At 45.6% G+C, this 14,058-nt stretch overlaps 1 protein-coding gene across 1 annotated transcript in view; it reads right to left on the bottom strand.

Moving 5' to 3' along the window:
• BRD4 (bromodomain containing 4) overlaps window positions 1-13,817 on the bottom strand; it is a 74,737-nt gene extending 60,920 nt beyond the window's left edge. The window contains exons 1-3 of the mRNA XM_058821434.1: window positions 13,127-13,817; window positions 5,116-5,190; window positions 1,843-1,950 (exon numbers count right to left, since the gene is read on the bottom strand). Of these exons, the coding sequence (XP_058677417.1) occupies window positions 1,843-1,862 (20 nt within the window). The 5' untranslated portion in view covers window positions 1,863-1,950; window positions 5,116-5,190; window positions 13,127-13,817. The remainder of the gene's footprint in view (window positions 1-1,842; window positions 1,951-5,115; window positions 5,191-13,126) is intronic.
• Between the last annotated feature and the right edge of the window lie 241 nt (window positions 13,818-14,058).

The raw sequence follows: 14,058 nt of genomic DNA, 5'->3' as shown, positions 1-14,058 counted from the left end.
GCACCAAGAGGGCTGGGAGCACCCTGAGGTGGCACCAAAGGGGTGGGACCATCCTGAGGGACCGAAGGTGGCACCGAGAGGGTTTGGGACCACCCTGAGGTGGCACCAAGAGGGCTGGGACCACCCTGAGGTGGCACCAAAGGGGTGGGACCATCCTGAGGGACCTGAGGTGGCACCGAGAGGGTTTGGGACCACCCTGAGGTGGCACCAAGAGGGCTGGGACCACCCTGAGGTGGCACCAAGGAGGTGGGACCATCCTGAGGGACCTGAGGTGGATTTGGGACCACCCTGAGGTGGCACCAAGGTGGTTGGGACCACCCTAAGGTGGATTTGGAGGTTGGGATCACCCTGAGGTGGATTTGGGACCACCTTGAGGGATCTGAGGTGGCTTTGGGGGTTGGGATCACCCTGAGGTGGCACCAAGGGGTTGGGATCACCCTGAGGTGGCTTTGGGGGTTGGGATCACCCTGAGGTGGATTTGGGACCACCTTGAGGGATCTGAGGTGGCTTTGGGGGTTGGGACCACCTGGAGGTGGGTTTGGGACCACCTTGAGGGATCTGAGGTGGCTTTGGGGGTTGGGATCACCCTGAGGTGGCACCAAGGAGTTGGGACCACCCTGAGGTGGATTTGGGACCACCTTGAGGGACCTGAGGTGGCACCAAGGGGTTGGGATCACCCTGAGGTGGATTTGGGACCACCTTGAGGGACCTGAGGTGGCACCAAGGAGTTGGGACCACCTGGAGGTGGATTTGGGACCACCTTGAGGGATCTGAGGTGGCTTTGGGGGTTGGGATCACCCTGAGATGGATTTAGGGGGAGTTGGAATCAATTCCCCCCCTAAACTTTGGGGGGAAAAGACCCAAATTTGGGGAAAAGGAGCAAAAATTCAATGAAAAGAGACAGAAATTCAGGAAAAAGGGGCAGAAATTTTGGGATAAGGGACGGAAATTTTGAGAAAAAGAAAAATTCAGGAAAAAAGGGCAGAAATTTGGGGAAAAGGGAGAGAATTTTGGGGAAGAAGGGCAGATAGAGATGGGAAAAAAGACAGGAACTTGGAAAAAATGGGCAGAAATTTGGGGGAAGAAGGTGAGAATTGGGGAAAAAAGGGGCACAAATCTGTGAGAAGGGTCAGGAATTTGGGAAAATGGATTTTTACGGATTGTGGGGTTGCAGGTACCTTGTAGGATACAATCTGTGAGAAGGGTCAGGAATTTGGGAAAATGGATTTTTATAGATTGTGGGTTCCAGGTTCCTTGTAGGATACATTCTGTGAGAAGGGTCAGAAGTTTGGGAAAATGGATTTTTATGGATTGTGGGGTTGCAGTACATTCTGTGAGAAGGGTCAAGAATTTGGGAAAATGGATTTTTATGGATTGCTGGTTCCAGGTACCTTGTAGGATACAATCTGTGAGAAGGGTCAGGAATTTGGGAAAATGGATTTTTATGGATTGTGGGGTTGCAGGTACCTTGTAGGATACAATCTGTGAGAAGGGTCAGGAATTTGGGAAAATGGATTTTTATGGATTGCGGGTTGCAGGTACCTTGTAGGATACAATCTGTGAAAAGGGTCAGGAATTTGGGAAAATGGATTTTTATGGATTGTGGGTTCCAGGTACCTTGTAGGATACAATCTGTGAGAAGGGTCAGGAATTTGGGAAAATGGATTTTTATGGATTGCGGGTTGCAGGTACCTTGTAGGATACAATCTGTGAAAAGGGTCAGGAATTTGGGAAAATGGATTTTTATGGATTGTGGGTTCCAGGTACCTTGTAGGATACAATCTGTGAAAAGGGTCAGGAATTTGGGAAAATGGATTTTTATGGATTGTGGGTTCCAGGTACCTTGTAGGATACATTGCCATGGAACGGGATCCCAAATCCGCCGCGACTCAGAGCTCGCTCGGCCTGGCCATGGATCCTGCCCCGGGCACGGCGCCGCCTCTCCCGACTCTGAGGGGAAAAATCAGGAATTTCCACCCAAAATCCACAAAAGGGGAAAATTCTGATGCAAAAATAAAAATTTAGGGAAAAGAAATCCCCAAAATTTGGGGTTTTTTTCACTTTTTTCCTCCATTTTCCAGCCCCAAATTCCCATTTCCAGGAAGGATTTCTGCTCCAGATCCAAACTCTGAGGGGAAAATTCAGGAATTTCCACCCAAAATCCACAAAAGGGGAAAATTCTGATGCAAAAATAAAAATTTAGGGAAAAGAAATCCCCAAAATTTGGGGTTTTTTTCACTTTTTTCCTCCATTTTCCAGCCCCAAATCCGCATTTCCAGGAAGGATTTGTGGCACCTCCACTCCCGACTCTGAGGGGAAAATTCAGGAATTTCCACCCAAAATCCACAAAATGGGAAAATTCTGAGGGAAAAATAAAAATTTAGAGGAAAAAATCCCCAAAATTTGGGGGGTTTTCACTTTTTTCCTCCATTTTCCAGCCCCAAATTCCCATTTCCAGGAAGGATTTCTGCTCCAGATCCAAACTCTGAGGGGAAAATTCAGGAATTTCCACCCAAAATCCACAAAAGGGGAAAATTCTGATGCAAAAATAAAAATTTAGGGAGAAGAAATCCCCAAAATTTGGGGTTTTTTTCACTTTTTTCCTCCATTTTCCAGCCCCAAATATGCATTCCCAGAAAGGATTTGTGGCAACTCCACTCCCGACTCTGAGGGGAAAATTCAGGAATTTCCACCCAAAATCCACAAAATGGGAAAATTCTGATGCAAAAATAAAAATTTAGGGAAAAGAAATCCCCAAAATTTGGGGTTTTTTTCACTTTTTTCCTCCATTTTCCAGCCCCAAATTCCCATTTCCAGGAAGGATTTCTGCTCCAGATCCAAACTCTGAGGGGAAAATTCAGGAATTTCCACCCAAAATCCACAAAAGGGGAAAATTCTGATGCAAAAATAAAAATTTAGGGAAAAGAAATCCCCAAAATTTGGGGTTTTTTTCACTTTTTTCCTCCATTTTCCAGCCCCAAATCCGCATTTCCAGGAAGGATTTGTGGCACCTCCACTCCCGACTCTGAGGGGAAAATTCAGGAATTTCCACCCAAAATCCACAAAATGGGAAAATTCTGAGGGAAAAATAAAAATTTAGAGGAAAAAATCCCCAAAATTTGGGGGGTTTTCACTTTTTTCCTCCATTTTCCAGCCCCAAATTCCCATTTCCAGGAAGGATTTCTGCTCCAGATCCAAACTCTGAGGGGAAAATTCAGGAATTTCCACCCAAAATCCACAAAAGGGGAAAATTCTGATGCAAAAATAAAAATTTAGGGAAAAGAAATCCCCAAAATTTGGGGTTTTTTTCACTTTTTTCCTCCATTTTCCAGCCCCAAATCCGCATTTCCAGGAAGGATTTGTGGCACCTCCACTCCCGACTCTGAGGGGAAAATTCAGGAATTTCCACCCAAAATCCACAAAATGGGAAAATTCTGATGCAAAAATAAAAATTTAAGGAAAAAAATCCCCAAAATTTGGGGTTTTTCCACTTTTTTCCTCCACTTTTCAGCCCCAAATTCACATTTCCAGGAAGGATTTGTGGCACCTCCACTCCCGACTCTGAGGGGAAAAATCAGGAATTTCCACCCAAAATCCACAAAAGGGGAAAATTCTGAGGGAAAAATAAAAATTTAGAGGAAAAAATCCCCAAAATTTGGGGGGTTTTCACTTTTTTCCTCCATTTTCCAGCCCCAAATTCCCATTTCCAGGAAGGATTTCTGCTCCAGATCCAAACTCTGAGGGGAAAATTCAGGAATTTCCACCCAAAATCCACAAAAGGGGAAAATTCTGATGCAAAAATAAAAATTTAGGGAAAAGAAATCCCCAAAATTTGGGGTTTTTTTCACTTTTTTCCTCCATTTTCCAGCCCCAAATATGCATTCCCAGAAAGGATTTGTGGCACCTCCACTCCCGACTCTGAGGGGAAAATTCAGGAATTTCCACCCAAAATCCACAAAATGGGAAAATTCTGATGCAAAAATAAAAATTTAAGGAAAAAAATCCCCAAAATTTGGGGTTTTTCCACTTTTTTCCTCCACTTTTCAGCCCCAAATTCACATTTCCAGGAAGGATTTGTGGCACCTCCACTCCCGACTCTGAGGGGAAAAATCAGGAATTTCCACCCAAAATCCACAAAAGGGGAAAATTCTGATGCAAAAATAAAAGTTTGGGGGAAAAAACCCCAAATCTTGGGTTTTTTCCACTTTTTTCCTCCATTTTTCAGCCCCAAATCTGCATTTCCAGGAGGGATTTCTGCTCCAGATCCCAACTCTGAGGGGAAAATTCAGGAATTTCCACCCAAAATCCTGGAAATCCACCCTGGGGTTATTGGGAGCCACAAAAATCAGGAAATTTCTATGGAAAAATGAAATTTTGACACCAAAATTTGGATTTTCCCCCATTTTTCCTCCTTTTTTTCCAGCCCCGAATCTGCATTTCCACAAAGGATTTGTGGCGCCTCCACTCCAGATTCTGAGGGGAAAATTCAGGAATTTCCACCCAAAATCCTGGAAATCCACCCTGGGGTTATTGAGATCCATAACAATGGGAAAATTCTGATGGAAAAATGAGATTTTGGCACCAAAATTTGGGATTTTTCTTGGGTTTTTTTCCATTTTCCCCCCATTTTTCCAGTTCCCAGCCCCCCAAAAATGGGAGAATTCTACAGAAAAATGAGATTTTGGTACCAAAATTTGAATTTTAATATTTTTTTATTATTTTTCCAGTCCTCAACCCAAAAATTTGGGAGAATCTGACAGAAAAATGAGATTTTGGCACTAAAATTTGAGTTTTCCCCCATTTTTCTAGTTCCCAACTCAAAAAATTGGGAAGAATCCAATGGAAAAATCAGATTTTAGCAACAAAATTTGGATTTTTCCTAATTTTTCCCCATTTTTCAGCCCCCAACCCCCCCAAAAAAGAGAAGAATCCGATGGAAAAATCAGATTTTAGCACCAACATTTGGATTTTTATCTTTTTTATTTCTATTTTTCCACTTCCCAACTCCAAGAAATTGGGAGGATCCCACAGGAAAATGAGATTTTGGCACCAAAATTGGGATTTTTCCCATTTTCCCCCCGTTTTTTCCCAGAAATGCAGAAAATCTGAGCTCACCTGAGTTCCAGGTCCCTCCCAGCTGCGGCTCCTCAGCCCCGGAGCTTCATCTTCCACCTCACGCTGCAAAAAGCTCTGGAAAAAAAAAGAAATTTTATAAATTCCCAATTTCAGCCCCAAATTCCCAATTTCAGCTCCAAATTCTGAATTTTGGCCACAACATTTTCAATTCCAGGCTCAAAATTCCAATTTCTGTCCCTCAAATTCCCAATTGCGGCCCTAAAATTTTCAAGTTCCGTCTTAAAAGTCTCAATTCTGGCCTCAAAATTTGCAATTCCCACCCCAAAATTCCAAAATTTTTAATGCCAGCACCAAAATTCCCAATTCCATCCCAAAATTCTCCCTAAAAATGCCTCAAAATTCCAAATTCCAGCCCCAAATTCCCAATTCCGGCCTCAAAAAAATCAATTTCGGTCCCCAAATTCCAAATTTCGGCCCTCAAATCCCAATTCTGTCCCAAAAAATTCCCAATTTCAGCTTCAACATCTCCAATTTCACCCCAAAATTCTCAATTCCAGAATCCAAAATCCCCAATTTTACAATTTTAGCCCCAAAATTCCCAATTCCAGCATCCAAAATTCTGAATTTCAGAATGCAAAATTCCCAATTCCAGCCCCAAATTCCCAATTCCAGCCCCAAATTCCCAATTCCAGCCCCAAATTCCCAATTCCAGCCCCAAATTCCCAATTCCGGCCCCAAGTCCAAGCCCAGGGATGGCAAAAAAGGAGAAAATTCCCCAAATCCGACTTCAGAAATCCAAAATTCCCAAATTTCCCCAAATGCAGGAATTTTCCCCTGGAATTACCCAAATTTTCAGCCAATCCCAGAATTTGGGATTAAAATTCCCATTTTTTCCTCCAGCTCCTTAAAAAAACCCCAAATTTTAGGAATTATCCTAAAAAACCCCAAAATTTGGGAATTAAATCGTTAAATAACTCCAAAATTTTGGTAATTAAATCCTTAAATGACCCCAAAATTTTGGGGATGATGCTCAAACTTTGGGATTGATTCTAAAAAAAACCAAAAATTTGGGAATAATCCTTGAATGACCCCAAATGTTGGGAATTTATCCTCAAATAACCCCAAATTTTGGGAATTGAGGCTCAAAAATCCCAAAATTTTGACAGAAAATCCCCAAACAGCCCCAAAATTCCACAAGTGATGCTCAAACAGCCCCAAACACTGGGAAAGAATCCCAAAATTGCCCCCAAAATTCAGAATATTCCCCCAAATCCCCCAAACCTTGGAAAACAATCCCAATAATCCCTCAAACTTTGGGAAATAAACCTAAAATCGCCCCCAAAATTCAGAAAATGACCCCAAGATCCCCCAAACTTTGGGAAATAAACCTGAAATCACCCCAAAATTCAGAAAACGACCCCAAAATCACCCCCAAAATTCAGAATATTCCCCCAAATCCCCCAAACTTTGGGGAAGAATCTCCAAAACTTTGAGAAATGTTCCCAAAACTTTGGAAAATGATCCCAAATTCACCAAACTTTGGGAAACAATCCCCAAAATCCCTCAAACTTTGGGAAAGAATCCTAAAATCACCCCCAAAATTCAGAAAATGACCCCAAAATCCCCCAAACTTTGGGAAATAAACCTGAAATCACCCCCAAAATTCAGAAAATGACCCCAAAATCACCCCCAAAATTCAGAATATTCCCCCAAATCCCCCGAACTTTGGGAAATAAACCTAAAATCACCCCCAAAATTCAGAATATTCCCCCAAATCCCCCGAACTTTGGGAGATGCTGCCCCAAACCCCAAAGCTCCCCAAACCCCAAGGCTCAGCCGCAGCCCAGGCTCATTAAGGGTTAATTAGCAGCTCATTAAGGGTTAATTAGCAGCTCATTAAGGGTTAATTAGCAGCTCATTAACGTCGGGTTCACCCAGCCCCAGGGAATTCCCTCAGGCTCCCAATTCCCAGCCCAAAACATCCAGAAATTCCCTCAGGGTGGAAATTCCAACACCAAAACCTCAGGAACTCCCTCAGGTTCCCAATTCCCAGCCCAAAACCTCTGATATTCCTTCAGATCCCAAATTTCCATCCCAAAACATCCAGAAATTCCCTCAGGCTGGAAATTCCCATCCCAAAACCTCAGGAATTCTCTCAGGCTCCCAATTCCCAACCTTAAAACCTTGGAAATTCCTTCAGATTCCAAATTCCCAGCCCAAAATATCCAGAAATTCCCTCAGGCTGGAAATTCCAACCCCAAAACCTTGGGAATTCTTTTAGGTTCCCAATTCCCAGCCCAAAACTTTGGGAATTCCCTCAGGCTGGAAATTCCAACCCTAAAACCTCAGCAATTCCCTCAGGCTGGAAATTCCAATGCCAAAATCTTGGGAATTCCCTCAGGTTCCCAATTCCCATCCTAAAATATCTGAAATTCCTTCATATTCCAAATTCCCAGCCCAAAACATCCAGGAGTTCCCTCAGGTTCCAAATTCCCAGCCCAAAATATCCCAAAATCCCTTCAGGGTGGAAATTCCAACCCCACAACCTCAGAAACTCCTTCAGATTCCCAATTCCAACCCAAAACCTCGGGAATTCCCTCAGGTTCCAAATTCCCACGTCAAAACCTTGGGAATTCCTCCAGATTCCCAATTCCCATCCTAAAACATCCAGGAATTCCCTCAGGCTGCAAATTCCCATCCCAAAATATCCAGGAATTTCTTCAGAGTCCCAATTCCCACCCCTAAAACCTCAGGAATTCCCTCAGATTCCAAATTCCCACCTCAAAACTTCAGGAATTCCCTCAAGCTGGAAATTCCCACCCCAAAATATCCACAGATTCCCTCAGGTTCCCAATTCCCACCCCAAAATATCCAGGAATTCCCTCAGGTTCCCAATTCCCACCCCAAAATATCCACAAATCCCCTCAGGTTCCCAATTCCCACCCCAAAATATCCACAAATCCCCTCAGGTTCCCAATTCCCACCCCAAAATATCCACAAATTCCCTCAGGTTTTCAATTTCCACCCCAAAACATCCAAAAATTCCCTCAGGTTCCCAATTTCCATCCCAAAATATCCACAAATCCCCTCAGGTTCCCAATTTCCATCCCAAAACCTCAGCAATTCCCTCAGGATGGGAACTCCAACCCCAAAACATTGGGAATTCTTTTAGGCTCCCAAATCCCATCCCAAAACTTTGGGAATTCCCTCAGGCTGGAAATTCCCAGCCCAAAACCTTGGGAATTCCCTCAGGTTCCAAATTCCAATCCTAAAACATTCAGGAACTCCCTCAGGCTCCCAACTCCCATCCCAAAATATCCAGAAATTCCTTCAGGCTGGAAATTCCAACCCCAAGACCTTGGGAATTCCCTCAGGCTGGAAATTTCCAGCCCAAAACCTCAGGAATTCCCTCAGGTTCTCAATTTCCATCCCCAAAAAACCTGGGAATTCCCTCAGGCTGGAAATTCCAACCTGAAAACCTCAGGAAATCTCCCAGGCTCCCAATTCCCATCCCAAAACCATCTCGGAATTCCCTCAGATTGCAAATTCCCAGCCCAAAACTTTGGGAATTCCCTCAGGCTGGAAATTCCAACCCTAAAACCTCAGGAATTCCCTCAGGCTGGAATTTCCAACTCTAAAAACTCAGGAATTTCCTCAGGCTGGAATTTCCAACCCTAAAACCTCAGGAATTCCCTCAGGCTGGAAATTCCAACCCTAAAACCTCAGGAATTCCCTCAGGCTGGAAATTCCAACCCTAAAACCTCAGGAATTCCCTCAGGCTGGAAATTCCAACCCTAAAACCTCAGGAATTCCCTCAGGCTGGAAATTCCCATGCCAAAATCTCGGGAATTCCCTCAGGTTCCCAATTCCCATCCTAAAATATCTGAAATTCCTTCAGGCTGGAAATTCCTACCCCAGGACCTTGGGAATTCCCTCGGGTTGTCAACTCCTATTCCAAAACTCTGGGAATTCCTTCAGGTTCCAGATTCCAACCCCCAAATATCCAGGAATTCCCTCAGGCTCCCAATTCCCAAAACTTAGGAAACGCCCTCAAGCAGGAAATTCCTACACCAAAACACCCAGGAACTGCCTCAGATTCCAAATTTCCATCCCAAAATACCCAGGAATTCCCTGAGGCTGAAATTCCAACCCCAAAATATCCAGGACTTCCCTCAGGCTGCAAATTCCCATCCCAAAACCTCAGGAATTCCCTCAGGTTCCAAATTCCCAACACAAAAAACCTGGGAATTCCCTCGGGCTGGAAATTCCCATCCCAAAACATCCAGGAATTCCCTCAGATCCCAATTCCCATTTGAAAAACAAAAAAGTTCCCTCAGGGTCCCCAAAATCCCTGAGACACCCTCAGGCCCCCAATTCCTACCCAAATAAACCCAGGAATTCCTTCATGTTCCTAATTCTGATCCCAAAACATCCAGGAATTCCCTCAGGCCCCCAATTCCCGTTCCAAAACACTCAGGAATGATTTCAGTGACTCCCTGTCACCCCAAAACATCGAGGAATTCCTTCAGTGTTCCATCCCCACCCCAAAACACCCAGAAATTCCCTCAGAGTTCCATTCCCACCCCAAATAAACCAGGAATTCCCTCAGGCTCCCAATTCCCATCCTAAAACATCCAGGAATATTTACAGTGACTCTCTGTGACCCCAAAACATTCAGGAATTCCCTCAATGTTCACTCCTCATCCCAAATAAACCAGGAATTCCCTCGGTGTCCCATTCCCACCCCAAATAAACCAGGAATTCCCTCAGAGTTCCATCCCCACCCCAAATAAACCAGGAATTCCCTCAGAGTCCCATTCCCACCCCAAATAAACCAGGAATTCCCTCAGAGTCCCATTCCCACCCCAAATAAACCAGGAATTCCCTCAGAGTCCCATCCCCACCCCAAATAAACCAGCAATTCCCTCAAGTATCCCCTTCCCATCCTATAAAACCCAGGAACTCGCTCAGTGTTCCATTCCCATCCTGTAAAACCCAAGAATTCCCCCAGGCTTCCCAAAATCCCTGAGACACCCCCAGGCTCCCGAGTCCTACTCCAAAAATCCTGGGAATTCCCTCAGTGTCCCATTCCCACCCCAAAACATCCGAGAAATCCCTCAGTGCTCCATTGCCATCCTGTAAAACCCAGGAATTCCCTCAGAGTTCACTCCTTATGCCGAAACACCCAGCAATGCCCTCAGCAGCTCATTCACGTCCTAAAACAATCAGGAATCCCTCAGGGTCCCATTCCCACCCCAAAGCATCCATGAATTCTCCCAGAGTTCACTCCTCACCCCAAAACATCCAGGAATTCCCTCAGTGTTCACTTCTCATCCCAAAAATCCCGGGAATTCCCTCAGTGGTCCATTCCCATCCCAAAACACCCAGGAATTCCCTCAGTGGTTCATTCCCATCCCAAAACATCCAGGAATTCCCTCAGTGGTCCATTCCCATCCCAAAACACCCAGGAATTCCCTCAGTGGTTCATTCCCATCCCAAAACACCCAGCAACCCGCTCAGAGTTCACTCCTCATCCCAAAGCATCCATGAATCCCCTCAGGGTTCTCTCTTCATCCCAAAATATCCAGGAATTCCCCCAGTGACCCCTTCCCACCCCAAAAAAACCTAACAATTCCCTCAGCATTCACTCCTTGTCCCAAACCATCCAGGAATTCCCTCACTGGTCACTCTTCATATTAAAAATACCAATAACTCCCTCAGTGTCCTCTTCCCGCCCCAAAATTAAGGAATTTCCTCAGTGTTCCACTCCCAGCCCAAACCATCCAGGAGTTCCCTCAGTGTCCCATTCCCATCCTGTAAAACTCAGCAATTCCCTCAGTGCCTCATTTCCACCCCAAAACATCCAGGATTTTCCTCAGGCTCCCAATTCCCACCCCAAAGCACCCACGAATTGCCTCAGCGTTCCATTCCCATCCCCCAAATAACCAGGAATTCCCTCAGTGTTCTGCTCCCATCCCAAAAATTCTGAGAATCCTCTCAGTGTCCCATCCCCATCCCACAAAATCCAGCAATTCCCTCAGTGTTCACTCCTCACCCCAAAATACCCAGGAATTCCCTCAGTGTTCACTCCTCACCCCAAAATACCCAGGAATTCCCTCAGTGTTCACTCCTCACCCCAAAATATCCAGGAATTTCTCCAGTACCCCATTCCCATGCTACAAAAACAGTGAATTCCCTCAGTGTCCCATTCCCACCCCAAAACATCCAGGAATTCCACCAGTGTTCTCTCTTCACCCCAAACACCCAGCAACCCCCTCAGAGCTCACTCCTCATCCCAAAACATCCATGAATCCCCTCAGGGTTCCCTCTTCATCCCAAAATATCCAGGAATTCCCTCAGTGTCCCATTCCCACCCCAAAACATCCAGGAATCCCCTCAGTGTTTGAATCCCACCCTAAAACATCCAGGAATTCCCTCAGTGTCCCATTCCCATCCTAGAAAACCAGGAATTCCCTCAGTGTTCCCTTCCCAATCCAAAAACCCCGAGAATTCCCTCAGTGTCACATTCCCTTCTTAGAGAAACTGTGAATTCCCTCAGTGTCCCATTCCCACCCTAAAACATCCAGGAATTCCCTCAGAGTTCACTGCTCATCCCAAATAAAACAGGAATTCCCTCAGAGTTCACTGCTCATCCCAAATAAAACAGGAATTCCCTCAGAGTTCACTCCTCACCCCAAATAAAACAGGAATTCTCTCAGAGTTCACTCCTCATCCCAAATAAAACAGGAATTCTCTCAGAGTTCACTCCTCACCCCAAATAAAACAGGAATTCTCTCAGAGTTCACTCCTCACCCCAAATAAAACAGGAATTCTCTCAGAGTTCACTCCTCATCCCAAAAAAACCAAGAACCCCCTCAGTGTTCACTCCTCCTGCCAATAAAACATCCAGAAATTCTCACAGTGCCCTTCCCACATCAAAACCTCAGCAACCCCCTCAGTGCTCCATTCCCACCCCAAACCATCCAGGAATTCCCTCCCCATTCACTTCTTGTCCCAAAACCACCAGGAATTCTCTCAGTGTTCACTCCTCATCCCAAAACAGCCAGCAATTCCCTCAGAGTCCCATTCCCACCCCAAAACACTCAGAAATTCCCTCAGGCTCCCGACTGCCATCCTAAAACATCCAGGAATATTTACACTGACTCCCCTGTCACCCCAAAACTTTCAGGAATTCCCTCAGTGTTCCATTCCCACCCTATAAAACTGGGAATTCCCTCAGTGTTGCCTCCTCATTGCAAAACATCCAAGAATTCTCTCAGTGTTCAATTCCCACCCCAAAACATCCAGGACTTCCCTCAGCATTCCATTCACATCCCAAAAATCCTGACAATTCCCTCAGTGTCCCCTTCCCATCCCACATAAAGCAGAGACTCCCTCAGGCTCCCAATTCCCATCCCAAACCATCCAGCAATACCCTCAGAGTTTCACTTCTCATCCCAAAACCTCCAGGAATTCCTGCACTGCTCCATCCCCACCCCAACATGCAGCAATTCCCTCAGGCTCCCACTCCCATCCTACAAAACCCAGGAACTCCCTCAGTGATCCATTCCCATCCCAAAACACTCAAAAATACTTTCACCCCTTCCCATGCCAAAGCATCCAGGAATTCCCTCAGGCTCCCAAGTGCCACCCCAAAACAACCAGCAGTTCCCTCAGTGCCCCATTCCTACCCCAAAACAACGAGGAATCCCTTCAGTATCCCGTTCCCATCCCACAAAACCCAGGAACTCCCTCAGTGATGCATTCCCACGCTGTAAAACCCAAAACTCCCTCAGTGTCCCAATTCCCACCACAAAACATCCAGGATTTCCCTCAGCGTTCACTCTTCATCCCAAATAAACCATGAATTCCCTCAGTGTTCCATTCCCACCCCAGAACTTCTGGGAATTCCCTCAGTGTTCCATTCCCACCCCAAAACAATGGGAATTTCCTCAGTGTTCACTCCTCGTCCCAAATAAACCATGAATTCCCTCAGTGTTCCATTCCCACCCCAAAACTTCTGGGAATTCCTTCAGTGTTCCATTCTCACCCCCCAAAAAATGGGAATTTCCTCAGTGTTCACTCCTCATCCCAAATAAACAATGAATTCCCTCAGTGTCCCCTTCCCATCCCAAACCATCCAGGAATTCCCTCGGGCTCCCAATTCCCATTCCAAAACACTCAGGATCACTTTCAGGGACTCCCTGTTACCCCAAAACACTGAGGAATTCCCTCAGCATTCACTCTTCACTCCTCATCCCAAAACATCCAACAATTCCCTCAGTGATCCTTTGCATCCCAAAAATCCCAAATTTCCCTCAGCGTTCACTCCTCATCCCACACAAACCAGGAATTCCCTTGCTACCCAAAAACATCCAGGAACACCCTCAGAGTTTCACTCCCCATCCCAAAACATCCAGCAATTCCCTCAGAGTCCCATCCCCATCCCAAAACAAACGAGAATTCCCTCAGGCGCCAAATTCCAACCCCAAAATCCCTGAGACACCCCCGGGCTCCGAATTCCTACTGCAAAACATGTGGGAATTCCCTCAGTGTCCCATCCCCATCCCAAATAAACTGGGAATTCCCTCAGAGTTCACTCCTCATCCCAAAATATCCAGGAACTCCCTCAGTGTCCCATTGCCATCCTATAAAACCCAGGAATTCCCTCAGAGTTCACTCCTCATCCCAAATAAACCATGAATCCCTTCAGCGTCCTCTTCCCACCCCAAAACTTCCAGGATTTCCCTCAGCGTTCACTCCTCATCTCAAAACATCCATGAATGCCCTCAGTGTCCCATTCCCATCAAAAAACATCCGTGAATCCCCTCAGTGTCCCATTCCTATCCCAAAAATCCTCTCAGTGTCCCACTCCCACCCCAAAACATCCAAGAATTCCCTCAGTGTCTCACTCCCACCCCAAAACATGCAAGAATTCCCTCAGTGTCCCATTCCCATCCCAAAAATCCTCTCAGTGTCCCG

Source organism: Ammospiza caudacuta, chromosome 29 (assembly GCF_027887145.1).
Source record: "Ammospiza caudacuta isolate bAmmCau1 chromosome 29, bAmmCau1.pri, whole genome shotgun sequence".
Lineage (NCBI taxonomy): Eukaryota > Metazoa > Chordata > Aves > Passeriformes > Passerellidae > Ammospiza > Ammospiza caudacuta.
The sequence above is the reverse complement of the archived record's forward strand: the minus strand, read 5'-3'. Positions and strand labels throughout refer to the sequence as shown.